Genomic DNA, 26,094 nt, shown 5'->3' on the forward strand with positions numbered 1-26,094 from the left:
CCTATTCATGTGTTCTTTAATGGAACTGCTTGACTTTTTGATACTAATTCTTGATACTTGATACTAATTCTTTAATGGAACTGCTTGATTTTTTAAAATTCTGCTAAGAATAAAATAGTAATCAATAAGTTTTAATTCTGTGACTGCAGACTTAATCTCTTAGACATGGAGAAAGCCACAGGATTATTTGGGAATCAGGCAGCTTATAAATAAAAATTAAATTATATTAAAAAAATAAACTATGGAAAACTGTGATAATGTCATTTAGAAATTGTGACTGCAAGTGATATTAAAATGGAGTCAAACATGAATGATCAATCAATCAATTGATCAATCAACTTTGTTCAGTACTAAAGATTAATCCAATTGTTTCAAATAAAAAGAAATTGAGAAAAATATTGGTTACATTTATTGACTGACTGATTATGTGCTATTAAGTTGGTGTTGATGCTTCATGATCACATAGACAATTAGATAAGGTTACGTAAAATCAATGTAAAGTGCTCTACTATACAATAATAAAATGGAAGTGCTGTTATTTATCTTTTTGTTCCTCCAAAGAGAAATCTCCCAAACACAATTTTGGTTATTGCCACAGGATTTAGATTCTTTGTCAGAAAGTGAATGGGTTACATAAAAATTGTCCATAGCACCTGGAAGTGTTTCTACTCATGAAGTTACAATTTGTCATGGACCCTATGGAAAGGGACGGTACAGAAAGACATGACCCAACGTTACTATTCCACATAGTCAAAGATTTTATTGAGGGACTGTTGTTATATCTACTCTAAAGAATTGATGAAGAGAAAATATTAAAGAGTGCATGGGAACATTTTCTATAGTAGTTTGGGAGAGTAAATTGTGTGAAAGATCTTATCTCCCAGGGATGATTCAACTAAATTTCAACTATTCAGTTATTAGAGATTTTACTTTCATATCCCTGGAGATCTATATTAGTACAGGAAGACCTCAACTTAAACAGTTCATTTAGCACTCGTTCGGAATTACAACGACACTGAACAAAGTGACTTAGGACCATTTTTCACACTCATGACCATTGCAGCATTCCCATGGTCATGTGATTTATATTCGGATGCTTGACAACTGACTCACATTTATGACAGTTGCCGTGTCCTGGGGTTCTATGATCGCTTTTTGCAACTTTCTAACAAGCAAAATCGATGGGAAAACCAGAATCATTTAACAACTGTGTTACTAATTTAACAACTGCAGTGCTTTAGTTAACACACGTGATAAGAAAAGTCATAAAATGGGCAAAACTCACTTAACAAACTTTTAAATTAGCAACATCAATTTTGGGCTCAATTGTGGTCATAAGTTGAGGACTACCTATCCTGATTCAGAGTCTGTCTTGCTTGTAACCTTGCTTTTAGCTTGTAACCCAGTCTCGCCAGCATTTGGGGAGTTATAGTGATGATATAAAAAGACAAGAGACTAGAAAGGCATGATATTTGCACTGGAGATGAAAATGAAGGAATGAATAAATAAATAAAGCAAAAGAAATAGGGGAGCCGTGATTAAAGTAAGTAAACTGGGAGAAATACTGTAGGTACTGTTCAATTCCAATTTTCCTTAGTCATCAAGGTGAACGATATTTCAGTTGGGAAATAAATGATATAAAAATAAATTTGGAATCTGGATAAAGGAGCAGATAATAAATAACTATTTTTACCCAATTTCAAGATTCCAAAGCTAGATGAACAATAGCAGGGGTGTCAAACTCATTTTCATTGAGGGCCACATCAGGGATGTTGTTGTGGTTCACTGGCAGCCTGTGCAGATAGCAGCGGAATCGGACAGTGGAGAATATCAGGGACCGGTCCGGGAGTCTCAGGAGGGCTCAGACAAGAGTCCTGCCTCCGATACAAAGACGGGGCTAGGACCATCTGGGAGTGGTGTGCTGACTCCAAAGCAGAGAGGCAGAGAAACAAGGGGAGCCTGTTCCCAGTGCGCAGGTGCGCAAAGCTGCCAGAAGGCAAAAACAGTTAAGACAAAAGGGGCGACTTGGGAGTAAGGCTTGGAGGTGATTGCCCCTCCCATAAGATATAAGGAAGTGCAAAGGCAGGAAAACATTTGCAGGAAGCAATGTCATTCGCTCTGATCGGTTTAGACTCTGAAAGCTCTGTGGTGAATTTGTTCTCTGTTTGGTTTTGGAAAGATTAATTGGGATTTTAGTCATTGGCACTTCAAGTCAGATAAGGTGCATTCTTATCAGACATCTTTCGAAGAACTTTGGCAGACGTTCCTAGGAATAATTATAATTGGTTAAGACTCATTCCGGGCTGTGAATGACGATAATTCACACATTTATGTGTGTTTGTTGGTGTCACGGGAAGCCTTGGTCAGAACAGTTGTGGTTGACTTCAGGGGGCTGGCCGGGCATGGCCAACTGGGTGGGCATGGCAAGCTTGATGCTACTCCCAAAACTGCTGGCATATTTCCTCTTCACATTGGGTAGCCAGGCCGAAGTTACGCTGGTCTGATATTTCCTCTTTGCACTGGGTAGACCAGGATGGACCCATGGCTGGATCTGACCACATTGCAAGCCAGATCTGGCCTGTGCCTTGAGTTTGACAGCCCTGAACTATAGATGCTGAAAGTGTTAATGACCATTATTTCAGAACCACTGTCTACAATCTTAGTAAATTCTTAGATCTGAGATGCTGAAAAAGCAAGGAACAAGCTAAAAAATAGGGAAGGCGGATCTGGGAAAACATTAATTTACAATATTTTAAAGACTTTATATAAAGGAAAACATATGATTATGTTATTATCTGTCAAATTCTATGGAACAGAATTTATGTTATTAACCATTAGGTATTTCTTCTTCTTGTTGTTGTTGTCATTGTGGCTATCAAGATCTAAGGCTGCAATGGATGGAGAATGATAGAAATGGGATGTTTTTCTGGATTCTTCTATTTTCTTAAAATTATGTTCAACCCATATACTATCATTTCTGTTTATTCTCTGCTTTACTTTCAGCAGGAAACCTAAGGGATAATGTAAGCCTCTGGAGCTGCAGATTTCTCAGAAGGAACCCATTGCTCGCCCATATGGACATGAATGTTACTATGAGCTTTCTTCTTTTCATCCCAAATTTCTCTGCCCTTAGCCACAATGGACAAACTCAGCTCTAGTAACTAATAATATGAAGACAAAGAAAATCTCTTTGTATTCATTTTCCCCTTTTTTTACTTTTTCTTTTTTACTTTCCTTCTTTCTTTTTTACTTTCCTTCTTTCTTTTCTTCTCTTTTTTACTTTCCTTCTTTCTGAACTTGAAAAGTTCTAAAGAGCACAGCGTCTCATAGCTTTCAGTTGTAATTTGTCTATAGTCTTTAAACATTTGGGCCAGTAATTTTCGAGCTGTATTGTTTTAATTAATAAACTAAGAAAAACATACTCTTGTTGCTTAGTAGTGAAATTATACCAAGTTATAAACGTCATAAATTAAATATGTGTTAATGAGATCCACACAATTATTAATTTTCCTAATAATTATTTTCAACATAAATACACGAAAAGAGACCTATTGGATCAACAAAAAGATCCATCCATTCTTGGTTGGCTGTATTCCACATTCTGCAGCCTGTTTCTATTAGGAAGCCTAAAATTTGACACAAACAAAGGGTTTTTTCTCAATTTTGTTTTACACAAACTAGACATTTCGTGGGCATTTTACCAGCAAGGTTTACAGTAGATTCCGGGATCAACATGACTTGTAGATAGTTTAAATACCAAATTCATGGAGGAAGCATTAGCTAGTGAAACTCACACTAATAATAAATTCAATATTGCAATATTCAATATTGTGCCAACTTAGTCATAATCTATTTTCTGTCAGTTTCACTGTGACAAAAAAAAAATCTCCATCCATTTTTCACACTCTGCATAATTTTATGAATCTCTAATTATGCCATGAGGTCTTGAGTCAAATGTTAAAAATAGTTTTGATGCATTAAACTTTCTAAATAAGAAGGTGATATAACTTTGGTCATTTCAATTACTCTTTTCTTTGATATATGGTAATAAAACTTACTATGTGAGCTACATGAGATGTCCTTCCTCCCCCACTTCAATACAGGTGAACTGCTTCAAATGACCTTGTAAAAAAAAAAAACATTTCCAGCAAGCTGAATTGACCCTAAGTGGTAATGGGGAAGTCACTCAGGAACCTATGGCCCCTTAAACAAAATTATTTATATATTCTTATAAATATATATTTATGTATGTACACACACATTCATTGACTATATCTCAAAAATAGTATAGCTGCTGTACTGACCTAATAAGAAGAAGTAAATAATAAGGAGGTCATCTAGATAGGTTTACCTAAAACACTCCAATATTATGCTGTGATTTACGCTCTGTCTGCCTTGTTCTTTGTTTTGTCTTTTAAAAGTAGCAGGTCAAGGGTATAGAACAGTGGTGGCTAACCTTTTTGAGCTCCTGTGCCGAAAATTGCACGCATGCCAGCACCCAGAAGGCAATGCACATGGCCCCACCACCACCTGCGCATGCGTGCACGATTCCCTCCCGCCACCCCCTTACCTACACTGATCACCTCCCGTCTGATTTTCGGCCCGTTTGAGGCCTTTTTGGGGAGTCTCAGAGGCTCGAGGGAAGCCTCTGCAGCCTTTGGAGGCCGAAAAATGGGCCCATTTTGTCACTTCTGGTATTTCCGTAAATACAGGAAGTGATGAAACTGACCTGTTTTTGGCCTCCAAAGTCTGCAGAAGCTTCCCTTGAGCCTCTGGAATGCCGAAAAAGACCTCAAATGGGCTGAAAATCAGATGGGAGGCCCCTGCATGTGCAATTCAGGTAAGTTTGGCTGGGGCTCACGTGCTCGTACAAATGGCTTTGCGTGCCACCTGCAGCACGTGTGCCATAGGTTTGCCATCACAGGTATAGAAGATGTGGTTCTGTTTTAACTGAGGGTTGTTCATCAAGTTGCAAATGCTAGGAGGCAAGGGCACACTGTTTCTTTGTCTGCATCCTAATACAATTATGTTGTATCTTCAAAATGATTTGATTGCTAAGTTTTGGCCAATCTGTTAAAAACAATGCAAGATTTTGCCCCCCTCCCTCCTGAAGTATGATACTATTTGGACAAACAAAAACTGTTTTCAACCCTAACTCCATTAAATCCTCATTTGGGCTTACTAAGAGAAAAAGGAAGCGACAATCTTGAAAAATTCCCATGAAAGCCAACAGCAAAGCTTTCATTCTGCTCCTTCATTTAATTTAAGAGTGTTTATTTTTAAAAAGATAACCAAACCTATGCCTTGCATTAAATGAAAGCTAAACATTTTCTTATCTGCATATAAGCTATACTAATAATATACATAAAAAAGGCTTAGAAGCGCTCAAGAATATCACTTGAAAGAGAGAAGAAGAACTTATATAAAATAATGTAACAATAGAAAGAAAATTAGTAAGTAGACTTGAGATACTACCTGAACTATATCTGTACATGCAAGTCCCAGTGAAATAATATGATTTATCTGCAAGTAAAAAATGGTTCAGACTGAGCTGTTAAAGGTTTCCCACACCTACAAGAAGCTTCTGACAACAGTCTATTCAGTTTCTTTTACATTTTGAAAATAAGATTCATCCATCCAAAGGAAGAACGTTAAGGTCACCAATATGTGCAAGTTCACAGCTTTCGTTTCATGATCATATAATACATTGGTAATGGTACAGTAAAGCGTACACTCACCGCTTGACATATAACTGGATATTTTACACGATTTATTCCACCAGCAAAAACAGCAAAAGTGAGAGCAGTATGGAAACAGAAGTTGAGAAGCATGTGCCAACCTTTTCTGCTGATTCGAATTGTGCTATTTAAAGTTAACAAACAAACAAGAAAAACCCAAGGTCACATATTTATTCACAAATAACATCACAAAATGGTGAACAATGAACAGATAGCCAGGGATTCAAACTCAGGATCCTTAGTGCTTGACTTGTTTCAGAAAGAGCTGAATCAGAATTACAGTTCTGCTTAAATACGAATTATTTCTCTAAAGAAAGTACTCTAGAATTTGCAGAATCCCGATTTGTGTTGTTATTACAGTTGTTACAATTACTATATTTACTACTCCGACTCTTCCCTATATTGACCTCTGGACATTTGTTAAAACTCTGCAACTTACCTGTCTGATCATGCCTCCAATGGAAATTAGGGTAAATCATTTGTTTAACTAGGGACTTCAAGAACTAGTCCATTCATGTTCTTTGCCTTTGTTATTTTAGCATACCATTAGTCTTTTCAATGAATAAACAAACCAAAGCTTGAAGCAACTTTTAAGAGGTTGTTATGCAAATGAGCTCTTGGAAAAATACACTGTCTAGAGAATAACAATTGTATTCTCCAGTAATTTCTACATGAAAGAAAAGTAATTTCTACACGAAGCTTAATTAACACGAAAGTCTGTACAGTATTTATTTCTATAGTACATTTTGGATCCACCCTTCCTCCAAAAATCAGAAGGTGTCTGAAAGCATATCTCAGACGGAAACATTTTATTAAGAGGCATAAATAAAAATTGCTAGTTTGATGAAGTGCTATCAGGTTTCTCCTGAATTGTGGCTCCCATAGACTAACATGGCTGTCTGTCTACTTTTCCTTCAAGGATCTCCAGGAAGTGGGGTTGCCTAAGCAGCTCTGAACCTGAAGATATTCTCAAGAGTTCCAATTGGATGAATCTTTATAACAGCCTTCCCCAACCCGTGTCTTCCAGGTGCACCTTCTGAAGGTTATGTGAATTACAATCTAACAGATATGGAATGTGCCAGGTTGGGGAGGGATGATTATAGTGTTGTCTGGACTAAACAGCAGAGGAAAGAAGGATATTTTGCAGATCACATTGGCATACTAAGAGTAACGAAAAGAGAATTGTAGGTACTGCTCACAGACCATTAGGATAATGTATGAATTGAATGTTATTCAAGTCAAAAACCACTGGAGGAAATATATAATAAACAGATTTATAGCTAGAAAAAACGCATGTTATACAGGTGAAACTTGAAAAATTAGAATATCATGCAAAAGTTCGTTTATTTCAGTAATGCAACTTAAAAGGTGAAACTAATATATGAGATAGACTCATTACATGCAAAGCAAAATAGTTCAAGCTGTGATTTGTCATAATTGAGATGATTATGGCTTACAGCTCATGAAAACCCCAAATCCACAATCTCAGAAAATTAGAATATTGTGAAAAGGTTCAATATTCTAGGCTCAAAGTGTCCCACTCTAATCAGCTAATTAAGCCATAACACCTGCATAGGGTTCCTGAGCCTTTAAATGGTCTCTCAGTCTGGTTCAGTAGGAATCACAATCATGGGAAAGACTGCTGACCTGACAGGTGCAGAAAACCATCACTGACACCCTCCATAAGGAGGGAAAGCCTCAAAAGGCAATTGCACAAGAAGTTGGATGTTCCTAAAGTGCTGTATCAAAGCACATTAATAGAAAGTTATGTGAACGGGAAGAGTGGGGAAGAAAAAGTTGCACAAGCAACAGAGAAGATCACAGCCTGGAGAGGATTGTCAGAAAAAGGCCATTCAAAAGTGTTGGGGACTTTCACAAGGAGTGGACTGAGGCTGGAGTCAGTGTATCAAGAGCCACCACACACAGATGGATCCTGGACATGGGCTTCAAATGTTGTATTCTTCTTGTCAAGCCGCTCCTGAACAACAAACAACAAGGGAACTGTCTTACCTGGGCTAAAGAAAAACAGAACTGGTCTGTTACTCAGTGGTCCAAAGTCCTTTTTTCTGATGAGAGCAACTTTTGCATCTCATTTGGAAACCAAGGACCCAGAGTCTGGAGGAAGAATGGAGAGGCACACACTGCAAGATGCTTGAAGTCCAGTGTAAAGTTTCCACAGTCTGTGTTGATTTGGGGAGCCATGTCATCTGCTGGTGTTGGTCCACTGTGCTTCATTAAGTCCAGGGTCAACGCAGCCATCTACCAGGAGATTTGGGGGCACTTCATGCTTCCTTCCGCAGATGAGCTTTATGGGGATGCTGACTTCATTTTCCAGCAGGACTTGGCACCTGCCCACACTGCCAAAAGCACCAAAACCTGGTTCAATGACCGGGGGATTACTGTGCTTGATTGGCCAGCAAACTCGCCTGACCTGAACCCCATAGAGAATCTATGGGGCATTACCAAGAGAAAGATGAGAGACATGAGACCGAACAATGCATAAGAGCTGAAGGCCACCACTGAAGCATCCTGGTCTTCCATAACACCTCACAGTGCCACAGGCTGATAGCTTTCATGCCATGACGCATTGAGGCAGTAACTGCTGCAAAAGGGGCCCAAACCAAGTACTGAGTACATCTGCATGCTTATACTTTTCAGAGGTCCGATATTGTTCTATGTACAATCCTTGTTTTATTGATTGCATGTAATATTCTAATTTTCTGAGATTGTGGATTTGGGGTTTTCATGAGCTGTAAGCCACAATCATCTCAATTATGACAAATCACAGCTTGAACTATCTTGCTTTGCATGTAATGAGTCTATCTCATATATTAGTTTCACCTTTTAAGTTGCATTACTGAAATAAATGAACTTTTGCACGACATTCTAATTTTTCGAGTTTCACCTGTATATGAGCTTTCATGCATGAGAAGAGTGTGCAACCGATAAAGTGCAGATAAAATTAGATACATCAAGCATCAGTTTCTTTTCATCCATATTTTCGTAGATCAGTCACAGAGCCAATTACTTGATCACATGAAATTATATTCATGTGAAACTATAAAATTCAGGCATTCTTGTATGTGATGGAGAGTCTGCAAATCTGAAAAAAATTATACAGAAAATCACAAATGGGAGCTCATCATAACATCATCCCGATTTGCACTAAAGAAAAATATTTCTGTAACAGATCCATACATTGTGCTAAACTGCCATTTGACCTGTTAAGTTTGGCTTAATCTACTTAGTTAGCTCAGCTATTCCAACCTCTGAACCATGCTTTGTCTTAGGACAATGCATAAACCCAATCAGTCATGGCTTATAGCAAATCAGGCCTGACTTACTGATAACTGTAAACCTAAATGCAAGTGAATGATTGCATGGATATAAGAAATGTTGCAAGCAGAGTAAAGAGACAAAAAAACTTAACTCCTTACTTCTCTTCTTCTAACTATCACAGCTACTAATGGTACCACTTTCTTTTGAAAAAAAAAAGTGGTCTGGGGATGGTATTTTGGAGAGAAAGAAAAGCAAAAGCTACTTTTTGGATTGTTTAGAATAAAAAAAAATCCAGACACAGTGAAAATAGCTCATATCCAAGTATACCCAAGAAAAACCCATGGAAATCTTTCCCATGTTTACTTTCTTTGACAAAAGAGGCAGATAACAGAACAGAAATATTAATTTATATAAACCATCACTGAGCCCTGTCAAACTGCAGAAGAAATTTCAGATGTAATTATTTGTATAACAAATATAACTGGTGAATGCAGCTCTATTTGCAACAGCAAAAGATTTCTCCGAATGGTCAGAGCATTTGCAATAATGGAGGGTGGAATCAGCTATCATTCCACCCTCCTTCTCAATGTGTGTGTGTGTGTGTGTGTGTGAGAGAGAGAGAGAGAGAGACAGACAGGTAGAGAGAGAGAGGGAGAGAGTAAGAGAGAGAGAGGGAGGGAGGGAAGGAGAAAAAGAACATCCATGTGGAAACAAATGGACATTGGATGTTCTCAAAGACACCTGAAGTGCCTTGATGTCCTCAGTCTTTCCCATATGCATATTTCTTTTGCACTGGATTAAGGGACTTGTTTATGAAAATGATGAATGGGAAAATTGCATATAGTTATGAAATCCTGTTTACCAAATCTCTTCCAAAAATTGATTGGGTAAGGGGAGAGAAGTATAATATTTAGCACACCTTTTTATGTTGCAAAAGAAAGGAAAAAGAGAACTTAATGTTAATAATCTGCATCTCTCTTCTTACCCGTGATGCACAATATAGGTGATAATTGAAGCAAAGAGGCACAATAACATGACCGCAGTACATGCATAAACCACAGGGTGCAGGAACTCCCCTGGGTATTGGGATAGGGGCCATACCGTCTTCTGATCCTGTCAAAGAAGGAAAATGAAACAAATTAATCAATGCAATACTTGCCTCCTACATAGAGGAATGCTAGATTTTTGGGGAGTTAACAAAGAATTAACAAGGTTGGAAATGTCTGGTGTAGATGACAATAGTTAATTATGAAAAGCTAGTATTAATAATAAATACTAGCTTTTCACAATCAACTATCTTCATCTACACCAGAGGTTTCCAACCTTGTTAACTTTAAGACTTGTGGACTTCAACTCCCAGAATTCCTCAGAAAGCATGGAAGGCTAGAGAATTCAGGGAGTTGAAGTTCACAGTTCCTAAACCAAAGTTGGACACTCCTGATATACACATTTTGGTGTATGTTCTGTTCTGTCTTCAAGGCTGTGCACTTGAAGAGGAATCCTAAATGATGCCTCCACGATGTTTTAGGAAGAACAATTTTACTGTTCTTAAAATCCTTTTGTTCAGATAAAAAAACAATGATTAAAGAGTTTGCATTCTCATCTAGACCCCATGTTCTCTTTCTTACTATGGCTTCTAATAAGTTCCTAGAATCCACATGTGAACAAAAACCTGAAGCCAACGCAGAGATTCCTACCTCAACCTTATCTTATCCTTGTATGTACAAACTTTGTTCAAAGATGGCTCAACTGGGTCTTTCTTATATAAAGATGTGCATATTTCTTTATGCATCCTTCATGTTTCTTACATAATTACATTTTCTTTTTACATCCTTCCAGCATATGGTTAATATTCTCAGGGCTGTGTAAAGCATTCAAAAGAGGCATTTTGCAATATGCATCATTGTGAGCAAAGTATTTGCTGTATATAATTAAATGTCCATCTTTTGTAGGGGTCATATCTCTGCTTCCAGAACTGTCACCAGCTGTCTGGAGTGCATGCAAGGTAACACCTCTATTGAAAAAGTGAGGACAGTTCTTTGAAAGATGTAACTGCTTTAATAATGTGAAGGTATTTATTTGTGCTTGGGCACATTTAAAGCATCTTTTTCAAATGCATTGACCAGAATTCATTTTTACATAAAAATATGCCTGCTGTTCTTTGCTAACCCTCAAGACAGGTCTTGAATTCATTTTTGTGTCTTTCAGTTCCTATCTCATTGCATTTCACAGATAGTATAAGCATTATCCAACTTCATCTATGATACACATACACATACTGCTTAATTTTTTATTGAAGAACTTTTTAACAAAGTAAAAAAAATACAAGAAAATAAAGATGATAAAGAAAAATGACAGTGAAAAAAGAAAACAGAAAAGGAATAGAAAAGAAAAAAGGAAAATAAATATTTATAAAGAAGTGACTTCTGTTCTGGACAGCAGTTATATATTTATATTTTGATCTCTCTGTCTCTAAAGTCTCTAAACTTTCAATTTCTTTCTTTCCTGAAGCTACCCTTTCTAATTTTCAAACCCATAAATGACATGTTCATTTTTCTTTTCTTTAATAAAGTCTATGAGGGGTTTGCAGTCACTGATAAATGTAGTTTTTTTTTTTTTATCAAACAAGTTAATTTTGCCATCTCTGCTAGTTTTGTCATCTTCACCAATGATTTCTTCATTAAGGGTGTTTTAAATTATTTTAATCTCTGCATATATAATAGTCTTACAGCAGTAATCATTTATAAAAATTTCTATGACTGTATTCTAATTAGCTGTCCATTAATCCCAGCAAGAAAAGTTCTGCTTTCAATGTTAATATTTTAACTTCTTGTATGTATTTGAACCCAGAAATCTCTGGCTTTCTACAAGCCCATCGGGTATGATAAAATGATCCTTCATGTTGTCCAAACTTGCAGCATTAATTTGGTTAATTTTATACATTCTAGACAAATTTTCTGAAGTCATATACCAATGATACTTCATTGTATGAAAATAATAATAATATTGTAATATAATGTTTTTTCTCACTGTTCCATCAGTATATCACATTCAAAGTTTTTAGCCCATTTTACCATACAGTTTTTTCTTGTTCATCCGTTTCAAATTTCAATAAAGGTTTATACATTTTAACATGTTCACTATGTGCACATAGTTCAACTTCAAATTCTGTCTTCTACTGCTCAATTCCAAATGTCCTATTATCTACCTTCAGTCTTTCTTTTTGAACTATGCATATGAAAACCACTAAAACCTAAATCCTCTGCAACCAATTGCTCTTTTGATTTCATCTTATATTTTCTGTGTTTTTATTCTAACAACTCTACTAGATGAGTTGACCATTTTTTCTTTACATACCGTTTCTTACCTATAAATGTTTCTTATGCTAAGAGTCTAAGACCCATAAAGGCCTTAATCGTTTGCAACCATTTTCAGGCGGAAATTATATTTGTTCCATAATCTCAATATGTTACTTGTAATATAATGATTCTTAAAATCTACATTAAATTTAACTTTATAGTACCATAGAAAACTATGTCACCTGAATCTCAGTGCATGCTCTTCTAAAATTCTTTTATTACTCAATAAAACCCACTCATTCACCCAAATTAAGCAGCAGGCTGAAAAATACAATTTCAAATTACACAGTCACAGTCCTCCTCATTCCTTTGTATCTTGAAGTATTTTATAATTATCTTGGCTTTTTCCCTTGCCGTACAAACTCAGATATATCTTTCTGCCATTATTTAAATGGTACATCAGTTATCCAAGCAAGTATTGTGTCAGTATGTGCTCCTTTCAAAATCCAAGAAAGAAATACTCAGACTCCATGGTTCAGAGCAAAGTTCTTCTTTTACTGGAAGATGAAAAGGAAGCTACAAATGGAATTCCGAAAGTGAGAATTTGGCGCGCAGATCACACATACAAAGAAATGGAATTGTTCCCACCCCCCAAAGTCCAGAAGTCTCTGCCAATTAAAAGTTCCGAATATGATCATGTGAGCATCTTCAGGTAGTGATGAGGCCTCTGTCCGTTGACCTTGACATATTTTGATAAGACCTCGCAGCTGCGCAAAAAGGATAGAGGCTAGGAAAGAAATGGAAAATTGGAAAGAAGAAATCCCCCCCCTTCTTCTGCCCACAGTAAAAGAATGCAAAACACCTCCAGCTCTCTTCCCCCCACAATTACCCCTCCCCCGTTGCTAATGACAGCCGAAGAAGTAAGCCTAGTAGTAGAGATACTAAGGGAGAAATAAAGGATAATAGTTGGGGTACCCGAAGAGATCTTGAGGCTGACATTCGGACCCCCCCTAGAAAAAGGACATTAGTCCCTGTAAGAGAGAATAAAAAGATATGTTAAGCATTGCATACATTCTTATGGTTTATCAGGATACTTAGTATAAAATTTCTTTAGCAGGTCAGGAGCCCTAACGTCTTTTTCGTTCACCCACTCAGCATGAGAGGGGGGGAAATGTTTCCAGGCTACAAGATATTGTAGGCGACCCCTCCTTTTCGAGAGTCTAAAATCTCTTTAACTTCAAAATGTTGTTCACCCTCAATCAACAATGGGACGGGGGGATCAGTCTGGGTCGGTCTCAATGTACAGGTGTGTTCGGGTTTTAGCAGGCTGACATGGAAAACAGGATGAATGCGACGAAGAGTCTTTGGTAGCGTCAATTGAACTGTCACGGGATTCACAATTCGCTCAATAGGGAAGGGCCCCACATACTTAGGGCCTAACTTCTTTGATCTCTGAGTGGTTTGCAGATACTTGGTTGAGAGGAATACTTTGTCGCCTACTTGATACGACTGTTGTGGGGCTCTTTTCTTGTCTGCAAACTTCTTATGGGATTGATGCGCTTCGTCCAGAGCTTTGCGAGCGACTGGCCAATTGAGTTGTAGTTGAGATATCCAGTCATCCAATGACTGGATATTGGGTTTCTCGCGAGGAAGTTCAGGTATGGGTACAAAATCTTGTCCCGTGGCCACTTTGAACGGGGTAAAACCAGTGCTGCTGTGAACGGAGTTGTTATATGCTACTTCGGCAAAAGGTAGCAGGTCCACCCAGTTGTCTTGCTGATAATTTATGTAACATCGGAGATATTGCTCTAGCACCCCGTTAGTCCTCTCGCAGGCCCCATTAGTTTGGGGGTGGTGGGCGGAGCTTAACCCTTGGGTGGAGCCTATCAACTTCAAAAATTCCCTCCAGAAGTTCGAGGTAAATTGAACTCCTCGATCTGATATTATACGTTCAGGAACACCATGCAGTCTGTAGACGTGTATAATGAACAGTTTGGCTAACGACTTCGCCGAGGGAATCTTGGTGCAAGGTATGAAATGTGCCTGTTTGGAAAACAAGTCGGTCACCACCCAGATCACCGTGTGCCCAGCACTCTCAGGTAAATCTACTATAAAGTCCATAGAGATTTCCTTCCAAGGGGCAGTTGGCCTGGCCACATTTTGCAACAGACCTGGCGGCTTACCGGGAGGTCTCTTAGCTGAGGCGCAAACTGGGCAGCTTGCTACATAAGTTTCAATGTCTTTTTTCAAAGAGGGCCACCAGAACTGCCGTTTCACTAGGTGTAAGGTCTTCACGAAACCAAAGTGACCCGCTGCCTTGGAATCATGAGTTTGTTGTAATACTTGGCTCCTCAGTGTTTTAGGTACATACAGCTTCGCTCCCATCCAGGCTAACCCATCTCTAACAGTGCAGTTATTTGCATTTGCCTGGAACCATTCATCTGTTTTCAAAGCTTCTTTAAATTGTTCGATCAAATCATTGGACAGATCTGCCTCTTGTTTCTTCTTTTGCGCCCTGGTGACCACTGGTGCTGCCAGCTGTGTGGTGGGCACAATCGGACTTATCACTTCTTTTCGAACACTGTTGTATTGTGGCATCCTAGATAAAGCATCCGCCATAAAATTCTTTCCTCCTGGGATGTACTTCAGAAAGAAATTGAATCGTTTGAAGTACTGGGCCCACCTAACTTGCTTAGGAGATAGTTTCCGAGGCGTTTTTAAGGCCTCCAGGTTTTTATGATCAGTCCAAACCTCAAATGGGTACCTCGCGCCTTCCAGAAAATGCCTCCAGGTCATTAGAGCCCAGCAGACTGCAAAAGCTTCTTTCTCCCAGACAGCCCATCTACGTTCAGTGTCAGTTAATTTACGGGATGTGTAGGCACACGGTTGTAGTGTCCCCTTCTCGTTTAATTGAAGTAAGACCGCTCCTACCGCTACATCACTTGCATCAGCTTGGATCACGAAGGGGACATCCATGTCCGGATGCTTTAGCACTGGCTCGGCAGCAAATAGTCTTTTTAGCTTCTCAAAAGCGGCTTGGCACTCCATAGACCAATTCAACGGCTGGCTAGGCTTTGGCTTCGCTTCTCCCTTTGTTTTTAGGAGGTTGGTGATAGGCATGGCTATTTTAGCAAAACATGGGATGAATTGCCGGTAAAAGTTAGCAAATCCAAGGAAACTTTGAAGTTGTTTTCGGGTTCTTGGTGGGGCCCACTCTAATACGGCTCGTACCTTCTCCGGGTCCATCTCAAGACCCTCGGGTGAGATACGATATCCCAGGTAGTCAATCTTTTCTTGATGGAACTCACATTTGGACAATTTGGCGTACAATTTGGCAGCGCGCAATTTGTGCAGCACGGACCGTACCAGTTTCACATGTTGGTCTCTGGTCTCCGAGTAGATAAGGATATCGTCAAGGTAGACCAAAACCCCTTGTATAAATGTTCGTGGAGCACTTGGTTGATCAATTGCATGAAGACAGCTGGTGCCCCCTGTAGGCCAAACGGGAGAACATTGAATTGGAAGCAACCTATTGGGCAATTGAATGCAGTTTTCCACTCGTCTCCCTCTTTAATTCGGATTCGGTAATAGGCCTCCCTCAAGTCCAGTTTCGTGAAGATCTTCCCCTTGGCCAGGTGAGCCAACATGTCCTTCATTAGAGGGAGGGGTACACATTTTCTACGGATACCGCGTTCAAATTTCGGTAGTCCACCACCAAGCGCTTGGAGCCATCTTTCTTCTCGCGGAACATCACAGGGGCCGCCACTCGAGGTCTGGCAGGTTGGATGAACCCTCGTTTCAAATTCTTGTCGATAAACGATCTCAATTCCTCTAACTCCTTTGGGGTCATCGAATACATCTTTGGTTTCGGTAGTGTCACCCCGGTAGAAATTCAATGCTGCAATCGGTTGACCGATGGGGAGGAGCTCATCGGAGGCCTCTTCGCTAAAAACTTCTCTTAGGTCCCAGTACTCTTCGGGATTTTCTCCTCCCCTTCTATGCGTTCGGCCCCTGTGGAAGCTGTCTCAGCAGGGGTTTGGGGCTTGGGATGGGGATTCTCCCCGGTTTAAGGGGGTTTGCTCCTCCCTCCCTGGAGGTTGGTCAGTACGAATCCGTATCCACCCCTTTCTCCAGTTTACTTGGGGATTCCATTTCCGAAGCCAGGGCAATCCCAAGATTAGGGAGTGTTCCATCCCGGGAGCCACAATAAAGCACAAGGTCTCGCTGTGGGTTCCCATGGTCATCTCTAAGGGCTCCGTTATAAACCGTGCAGGGCAACCCCCGCTTCAGACCCATCTAATTGGTAAAAGGATATGGGCGTTTTCAAATTTCTCAGTCCAATGCCCATGCCTTTAACTACTTTCATGCTAATTAGGCACCTCGTGCACCCCGAGTCCAATAAGGCCAGCATTTCCCCCTCAGTACCCGAGGTGGGCACCCTTAATTTAATTGGAATGGTAAGGGGGCCCCGGTTAGGACTTACCGAGACGTCATCTTCCGAGTCGGTCTCACTCTCGTCGGGAGGAGTCGGGGGTCCCAGCTCTTTTTCCGCTGGGGGAGTGACTTCTACAACCTCCCCTATTGTTAGCCCGGTTTCGCGAGGCCTGGTTGGGGAGGATTCGGGCTTCCTTCCAGGGCCCCGTCCTTTTTTTGGATCTGGTTTGACTCGACAATCCGCACGGTGGCCTTCCTTCCCACAACGGAAACAGGCAGTGGATTTGGCCCTTGTCATCACCCCTCCCTTCCGGGGCTTAGGGATCTCTCGGAGCCGAGGAGGGAGCATGGTGCTCCATGCGGAGCCTCTTCTGCGTCTACTTCGGGCTAGATCTATTTCCACCTCTTCCGCTAACAGGTACCACAACTGCAAGTCATGGGGATCCCTTCTGGAGATGCACATGTGGTATACCTCTTCATTTAGGCCATCTTTGTAGGCTTCTATTAGAGCTTCCTGGGACCAGCCTCGAATGCGATATGCCAGCTGTCTGAACTCTTGGGTGTAGTCAGCAACTGATCTTCCCCCTTGAGTTATGGTTTTCATCCTGATCCTGGCCCTTCTCTGCCAGAGGGTCTTCAAACCTCCTCCTCAAGGCAGTCATAAAAACATCAAGGCTTCGCAGTTGGGGGGAGTTATCATTATACAGAGTCACCACCCAGTCAGCTGCCATCCCCTCCAGGGTTCTGGTAACACATCTTACTTTGGCTGCTTCAGAGGTGAACTCCCTTTCATATTCTGCCATATAGCTTCCAACCTGCACCAGGAAAAACCCCAAGTCCTTGGGATTTCCTCCAAACTTCACATCTAAGGAGGGCGGGTGGCGTCTTCTAGGCATTACCCCCGCTGCTGGGGCTCCCCAGACGGGAGCTGGTGGTTGCGCCGGCGTGGGATGGGCCAGGGGGGTGGTGGCAGCCCGACTTCCCCAGGCTGAACTCGCTCTCTCTTCCCCCTCATATGTTGGAGCCCTGCCGGGTTTCTCAGAAGCATCCTTAAAGCTTTTCCCGGCTTGATCCAGCCTGCATTCCATCTCCTCCCCCCCCTGCCACAGCCGTTCCCTCGCACCTCTTCGACTTACAGTGATTCCAGGAGGGGGGGGGTCTTCCGGATTTTTCCATCCAACTCCTAACGACCATCTGGGCATCTCGGTTGGAGTTTCTTCCAGTGTAAGGTCAGCTAACAAATCGGTGGCTGGCATCTCTGGTAACAGCATTTGCTGCCCCCCCACAGCTCCCTGCTCATCCTCCTCGCTGGCTGGAGATGACATGATGTGAAAACCCCCTCGGAAGAAAAATTGGTGTTTTCTCCGGGTGGGCTGATGGGGACTTTCGGAATAATGTCAGTATGTGCTCCTTTCAAAATCCAAGAAAGAAATACTCAGACTCCATGGTTCAGAGCAAAGTTCTTCTTTTACTGGAAGATGAAAAGGAAGCTACAAATGGAATTCGAAAGTGAGAATTTGGCGCAGATCACACATACAAAGAAATGGAATTGTTCCCACCCCCAAAGTCCAGAAGTCTCTGCCAATTAAAAGTTCCGAATATGATCATGTGAGCATCTTCAGGTAGTGATGAGGCCTCTGTCCGTTGACCTTGACATATTTTGATAAGACCTCGCAGCTGCGCAAAAGGATAGAGGCTAGGAAAGAAATGGAAAATTGGAAAGAAGAAATCCCCCCTTCTTCTGCCCACAGTAAAAGAATGCAAAACACCTCCAGCTCTCTTCCCCCACAATTACCCCTCCCCCGTTGCTAATGACAGCCGAAAGAAGTAAGCCTAGTAGTAGAGATACTAAGGGAGAAATAAAGGATAATAGTTGGGGTACCCGAAGAGATCTTGAGGCTGACATATTGTTTGAAACACAAACATCATCCTTGGCAAAGCATTCATTTTCATTATCGAAATTCTTCCCATAGAACTGCAATTTCTCCCATTTTAACATGTCCTCCTTAATTTCATTCCATTTCTTAACATAATTATTCTGTTATGACTAATATATTATGTGTTGTCTTGCTATTAAAATAGGACTGTAGTGATGAAAAGGAAAACTGGTAAGAGTCCATTTTCATGGATATATTTGCAACTTCCACTCCAAAGATACCAAATTCACAGACTTTTATACGATACATCTACCTTTCATGCCAGAATAATTTTATTACACTTTATCAAACTTCAAAGTGTCTAAATCAGTTACCCAACCTTTCTGGCTTTGTGGGCAGAGGGGAGAGGGGATGGTTTTGTGCAAGCGGCCAGTGTTAGGAATGATAGTCACCTAACAGTTGGGTTGGCAATATATAAACCAGGATAGTCTTTTAATACTGTTGTTTCTTTAAGAGAATGCTGTAATTGTGATTGGCTGAGGTTCTTCCAACGGCCATAGGATGGAGCCAGAAACCTGGTTTGTTCCTGTTTGCATTTCCTTTGCTTCCCTTTTGCTTTTTGCCTGATCGTCATTCTGCTTGAATTGCTGTGAGTCTTGCAACTGTTCACAAACTCTGTTTACTGAACTTTGTTTATGATACTGGTAAAGAAAAGGACTTCGTTTTTGGATTATCCCTGGACTGATTGTTTTGAATACTAACTGCTTTAACCGTGTATGATTTGGACTGTTTGTTGGACTTTGTTTACCTATTTACTGGAAGTAAAACTTACATTTTACTATTCAGTGTATCTGTGTGCTGGTTGTGTTTTTTTCATCACCACTCTCACTATGTTACCTGAGTGCACCCATTCTCCTACCGGGGAATACCTCAACAGCCAGCAAGTGTGCACATGCGCAGCACCATTTGCAAGAGAGGCGTGCATGTGTGTCTGTTGCTCACGCAAATCAAGCATGTGTGGATGCGTTTGCTTGCTGCGTGCAAAAGTGAGAATGCATGTCTATACATGCACCCTCGCAAATGTGTCCATAGCCCAGTTTTAAAAAACTCACAGCCTACTGATGGGCCACAGCACAGAGGTTTGGGGCCCCTGATCTAAATGATTAAAAAATTCAAAATAACTCAACAAAAAGTTTTCAACATTTACAAAGTAACCATTTACAATAATTGCAATTAGACAGGAAATGTATGCTGTAATAATTGTAAGTAAATATTGCTTTGTACTACTTTCCATGGGTGCTTTACTATTCTATTTTACATGGTACAACTAACATAATTATTAGTTCTTTGTGGACATATGGACATTTCAAAGATCTCTCTTTAGTTTTAGCTTGAAAACTATAAGACTTCCTTACTGAAACAAAACTTAATTGGTACATTTTAGTAGTCAACTAAATCAATTTTTTCATATGTGGCAGATTGGATGGAAGCCAGTTCAACTTAATGGGGCAGCTTGAAGAGCGAAAGTAACCCAGGACTCATATAGTTGATATTTCTTATTTATTGGAATCGAATAGATGAAGGGTTTACATATTATCTATAAGATTTACAGTAAATGTTTTTTTAAAAAGACTGTTGCTCTTTCTTACTAAAGTTAATTCCTCATTAACATTCATGAACAAATTAAATAGAAAAGCAGGTTGTGGTGCCTGGTTGACCTTCTCAGAAACCAAACAAGATCAGATTTAGTTAATGCTTGGATGGGAAACTGCTAGAAAATACATTGGTTTTAAGCTAGGGTGGAAAGCTAAAAGAAAGACCCAGAAGGCAGATACAAACTACTGCACTTGTGTATCATTGTCAACAAAATTGTATTCATTCAGGAAGTGAACACAACCTGGGGCATTTTTACCTTTTATTCTATTAATCTATGATGTTATTACTGGTGACAGAAAAGGTAAAGGGAGAAAAATTAGCAACTGTGATTGAGTTGTCCTTGTGCTGCTTTCCTACTTCGCCCCCCCCTCCCCAAATTGGCAAAAGAGGACAAAGTATGAGACACATAATACAGAAAAAGACAGAGGAAATTATCTCGTTGTCTGAATAATTCCTTTCTAAATTAACACCAATAAACTATTTTTAAAGGACCCTGGAGATAACAATGACAGCTGTCCATAGAAGAATCTAAGATACGTAGCTGAGATTCAGCAACAGAGTCTACCTACCATCAAAGATGACAGCAAAAGGAATATTTTTGCTTTAATGTAATTTTTATATAAAATGAACCATTTTCATAATAGCCCTGCTTGTATAACTTCCAAGGGAGCAGCTAGATTCTATGATCAAATACGGATAATTCTATCAAATGCCACATCTTGAGGGAACATGTGTTTGTCACACTTCAGAAATAGAAGACATTGTCAATTGTATGCCTCAGCAAGGGCTCAGTATCTATATACCCGACTTGCTAGAACCATATTCAGGGACCCCAACAAAAGATTGTCTTATTTTTTTCACAGCACAAATATATATTTAGTCACTAGAATGGTTAAGCTTATAGTTAGGGCTGTCCAACAGAGAAACATACTTTATAGAACACACTGGAATTGTATGCAAAGACAAATTTACTTAAACACACACTAGCTTTGAACTTTTCATTTTATTATATATCTTTGTATTCTATTTTACCTTATACTATTTTATCTTACTCTTTCATCTTTATTCTATTTTATCTACTATATTGTAGTCTCGTTTATCTTAACATAGCCTTTCTTTACCGCATTTCACTGTATCTTACCCCACCTCATTTTATTGTATTTTACTGTGGCTTATGCTCATGCTTTTGATATGGTGAACTGACTAATCAATAAAGTAAACGATTAGTGTAACTTCCAAAGCTAACGTATTTCATCTTCTTCATACTGCAGTTTGGAAGGAAATGGCTTATGATTGTTCTGCAGTCTAGCTGACACTGACTATTGTAAGCCAAACTCTGAGTGGTTTCAGTGGTGGGATTCAGCTGGTTTGCAACACTTCGAGAGAACCGGTTGTTAACTTTCTGAAAAGCTTGGTGAACTGGTTGTTGGAAGAAATCATAAGGGCAAAGAACCATTTGTCCCACCGCGGAGTGGTTTACAACTTGCAATGCCATCCAGCAGATAATCATATTCCTACTACTGGCTGGATTATACTGAGAATAGTTTTCAACAACATTGCATGATAGTTATATTCATATTGCTAAGAGGAATAGTCACTGAAGCTAATTTCATTTCCTGATAAAACACTTCTTCAGTCTATTTCAAATGCTCATTCAGATCCCCTCTTAAGCCAAAACATTCATTCAGTTGCATGCAGAAATTTTATAATCTATTGTCTCGTACAAACTGTGATACCCTTAATTTTTTTTCTTAAAAAAATTATTCAAAACTCACATACAAAAGTACAACACAAAAGAAAGAGAAAGGACTCTGCACTTTGATGCTGACAAATGTTTGTTTTCGAATCTAAAATAAAATACGTATAGCTTGTATCACAAAGAAAATCAAACATGTTCAAATAGTTATTAAAATGCTAAAAAATAACATATATGTAATGTACTGTCTATATATATAAAAGCAAAATACCACTCATTCATCATCACAAAATCTCCAGAAGTGTAAAGCCTACAAACTTGAAATTTAGCACATATGTTCCTCTTGGCTTCTAGGTGCTCACTAAGAAAAGATTTTTCGAAATGACCATCAAAGCATTAGTATTTTGTATATTATTATTAACATGCTCTGATGGAGTTCTACTCCCCCTCCCCACCTGAAAAAAAATGTTGTATATTAATTATTCTGTGTGTGTGAGTCTGTGCGCGCGCACGCCTTTGAATCTATCTTGACTCCTGACAAACTATCCAGGCTAGTCTCTTTTCTTGACAAGGTTTACTGAAGTGGTTTGCCCTTTCTCAGGATTTCAAGTGACCAACCGCAATTCGCCCGGCTGGTATCTCCAGACCATAAGTAATTTTGTTGCCTATATAGCTGATTGAAAATAATGTATTTTTTTCATCCAAGTTCACAGATCTTTTGAAATCTAAACCCCAGTTTAAGAACCCTTGAAGATATTTTTCTCTGATAAAATAGTTCCGTCTGTTGGGTTGCTTTAGTGAATCAAAATTATTAGACTCTATAATAGGAAAAATGAATGAAAATGAGCTGTTTCCTACATTTTCATACATTACAGCTATTATGCTCATTTTCTAGCTTCTCTGCTCATCATGGAGACAATGCCAAGACTTGTGGATTCTGCAATTTGCAGTGAAAATTTGACAATGCACACATCCCTGTCCTCTTGAAGCTAACATGTTAGCGGCAGCACAGTTTGAATAAGAATTCTGTCTCCAAGCTTATTCCTGTCAGTAATAGCTAATATTCTCTTACCAGCCAGTGCCTGATTTATTTACACCCAGCCACAAAAACTACTAAATTCTCAACAAGGATTAATTCAACAAAATTTGTATTTGATTTGTGAATGTATTAAGCAGTTCAGTATAAAGTCTGTGGCGGCTTCATGTCCAATTTTGTTACCCTTATTTGTGTGTTATCACTTTAATGAGTATCACTTTGTTTCTCTTAGCAGAATAACTGAGTTGGAAGGGACCTCAGAGGTCTTCTAGTCCAACGCCCTGCACAAGCAGGAAACCCTATACCATTTCAGACAGATGATTGTCCAATCTCTTCTTATAAACCTCCAGTGTTGGAACATCTACAACTTCTAAAGGCAAGTGCTTCCACTGATTAATTGTTTTATCAGGGAATTTATCCTTAGTTCTATGTTGGTTCTCTCCTTGCTTAGTTTCCACCCATTGCTTCTTATTCTGCCTTCAGGTGCTTTGGACAATACACTGACCTCTCTTCTTTAAGAAAGCCCCTTAAATATTGGAACACTGCTATCATGTCACCCCTAGTCCTAGACATACCCAATTCCTGCAATCATTCTTCATATATTTTAGCCTCCAGTCCTAGAATAGAATAGAATAGAATAGAATAGAATAGAATAGAATAGAATAGAATAGAATATAGAATAGGAATATTGGCCAAGTGTGATTAGACACACAATCATCTTTGCTGCTCTTCCCTGTGCTCTTTCTAGAATCTCAACATCTGTTTTATCTGTGACAACCAAAACTGGATGCAATATTTGAAATGTGATCTTATCAAGGCATTCTAAAGTATATTAACATTTCACATAATCTTGATTCTATGCCTCTATAATTGAGTTATTGCCTTTCCTATTTCCTCATCTCTTAAAACAACATGCACCAATCTTAACCGTTTTTATCCTTGTACAAATCTGCACCCACCTTCAGCCTGTCTCTTTATTGATATATTGGATTTATATCTCGTCTTTTATCCAGTAATTTAATTGCCATGCACAGTGCTCCTTTCCCCCTATTTTTCAAATAACAGTACTGTGAGGCAGCTTGGGCCAAGACAATTAAAAGGACGTAATCACTCAGTGGACCTCCCTACTAGTCCAACACTTTATCTGCAACATCATATTGTCTCTTTCCTCTTTTGGTCAACTTATTTTTAGGAGCTCACAATATTTTGGTCACAAAGTTGAAGCTAGAGATGGAAGATGAAGCTCAATGGACTGAAAAAGAAGACTATTGACATTGAAAACAGGCCTTGAATATTTGAAATTCTTTCCTCATTAGTATTCCTTAGCTTTGCACCTAATAGCTATATATAAAGCCATCTCTAGGAAACCATCTCTTCCCTAGGTGTTCTGCAAATGTGGATGTGAGACTGGGGTGGGGCGGGAAGAAGGAGAGGCTTGTGGTAAAAAGCTACAATCTCTACAGGGCAGGAATAGGGTCCTGCTTGAAAAGTAAACACCGGGGAAAAAATGGTGGTAAATCCTGACCAGTGACCAAGTGGAAAGAGAAAAGTTACAATTGTGGCTATACTCTCACCTGTGATAATATACAAAAAGAGGACATCTAACATACGTTCTTCCAAGTGGATTGAGAAGCAGCATGGGCCTTGTATGTCTTCCTGTTATAGAATAACTCTGTTAGTTTAAACAGGAAAAATCACTTTTAATCAAGAACACAGACTAACAAAGACCAGTTAGATTCTTACCAGAATACCAGATCAAGCTGGTGTTGTGTGATCAAGGAGAAACAATGAAATTTCACATGGAGAAAAGGCTTTAGCAGGTCTCTCCTCTCCCCCATTCTTAAAGATATTCTTTGTGCTAATGCTAAAAAAACCCGAAGGCAACCACCCAGCTATATGCTTTCACTGCAGCCAGAGATTGAACACCATTGCTCCCTTCCTGTTTGCTTTGTTTCTGTCAAGCTGTTAAATTTATAGATGCATAATAGACATTAGCATGGGAGGCTTTTTGCTTTGTGAAATTCTGGAAGGCATTTAAATTCTCATGTGCCCCTATTAATTATATAGTCTTGTTGATGCAGCCAGATACTCTACCGTCCATTGCTTGCAAATATTACATACCACGCTGCATTTTCTCAGTTTGGGAGGCTTTCAGATTAGCTTTTTTCTTTATAGCATATTGTTTGTCTATGTGAGCATGTGGAGATATCTATCTATCTATCTATCTATCTATCTATCTATCTATCTATCTATCTATCTATCTATCTATCTATCTAATCTAATCTATGCCCGTCTGTCTTTCTATCTAATCAGTTTATTTCCCGCCTTGTGATTTTTCATGGGTTTATACATGAATAGCATACTGTGGGAATTAGTTTAAATGATTGCCCTATGACAGCTTGGGAGTTACAATTTGATATTGAGTGCATCTGAAGTAACAAAGCACTGAGGGTTGTGCTTTTTTTTTTTTTGCTCCCACATATTAATATTTAACGCAAGCTTTTTAAAAGTAGGGCTATCAATAGGCCATTTTAGGGCAATTGTTTCTATTCCTCAGTTCCTCAAAAGCATTCTAACCCATTCTTAAAGTTACTTCAGGGAGGGAGGGAGGGAGGAAGGGAGGAACGCCCATCAAAAATGACAAAACAAATATAGAGGGGGGAAAACAAGGACATATTCTATAGCATAGAAGCAATAATTCAACCTACTATTTACACAAATAATTGAACACATGAAATAAAACCAAACAAACTTTCCGGAGCCCTTAAGAAATGAAATATATATAATATGAGGCTGGAGTATTAGGTATATTTGCCCCTTTGGCTCAAATATCAAAAAGTAAGATAAAATCCTCCTCTTCCTCAAGTATAAAACTGGGTTTTCTGTATCTTTCCCACAACTTTCCATAGAACATTTTGTTTATTTCTTGATGCCCTTCTCCACTTGACAAAATTGTAATTCTTCATATCATGCCAAGTACATAATACAAAAGTAGTTTCCCACTTTTAACATAATATTAAGAAACTTTATGGTTATTAAGTCCAAACCAGGGAACAAGTAACACCCTTATAATTTGAAT

The 26,094-nt window shown here is 39.2% G+C and overlaps 1 protein-coding gene across 2 annotated transcripts in view; it reads right to left on the bottom strand.

Annotated features, from left to right (window-relative positions):
* Positions 1 to 26,094, bottom strand: part of ADGRA1 (adhesion G protein-coupled receptor A1) — a 392,880-nt gene that overhangs the window by 62,196 nt on the left and 304,590 nt on the right. For both annotated transcript variants that reach the window (XM_026710526.2, XM_087932478.1), the window contains exons 15-16: positions 10,003 to 10,130; positions 5,739 to 5,862 (exon numbers count right to left, since the gene is read on the bottom strand). In XM_026710526.2, coding sequence (XP_026566311.1) covers positions 5,739 to 5,862; positions 10,003 to 10,130 — 252 coding nt within the window. The remainder of the gene's footprint in view (positions 1 to 5,738; positions 5,863 to 10,002; positions 10,131 to 26,094) is intronic.

This window comes from Pseudonaja textilis, chromosome 4, assembly GCF_049901715.1.
Source record: "Pseudonaja textilis isolate UNSWEBS1 chromosome 4, rPseTex1.2, whole genome shotgun sequence".
Taxonomy (NCBI): Eukaryota; Metazoa; Chordata; class Lepidosauria; order Squamata; family Elapidae; genus Pseudonaja; species Pseudonaja textilis.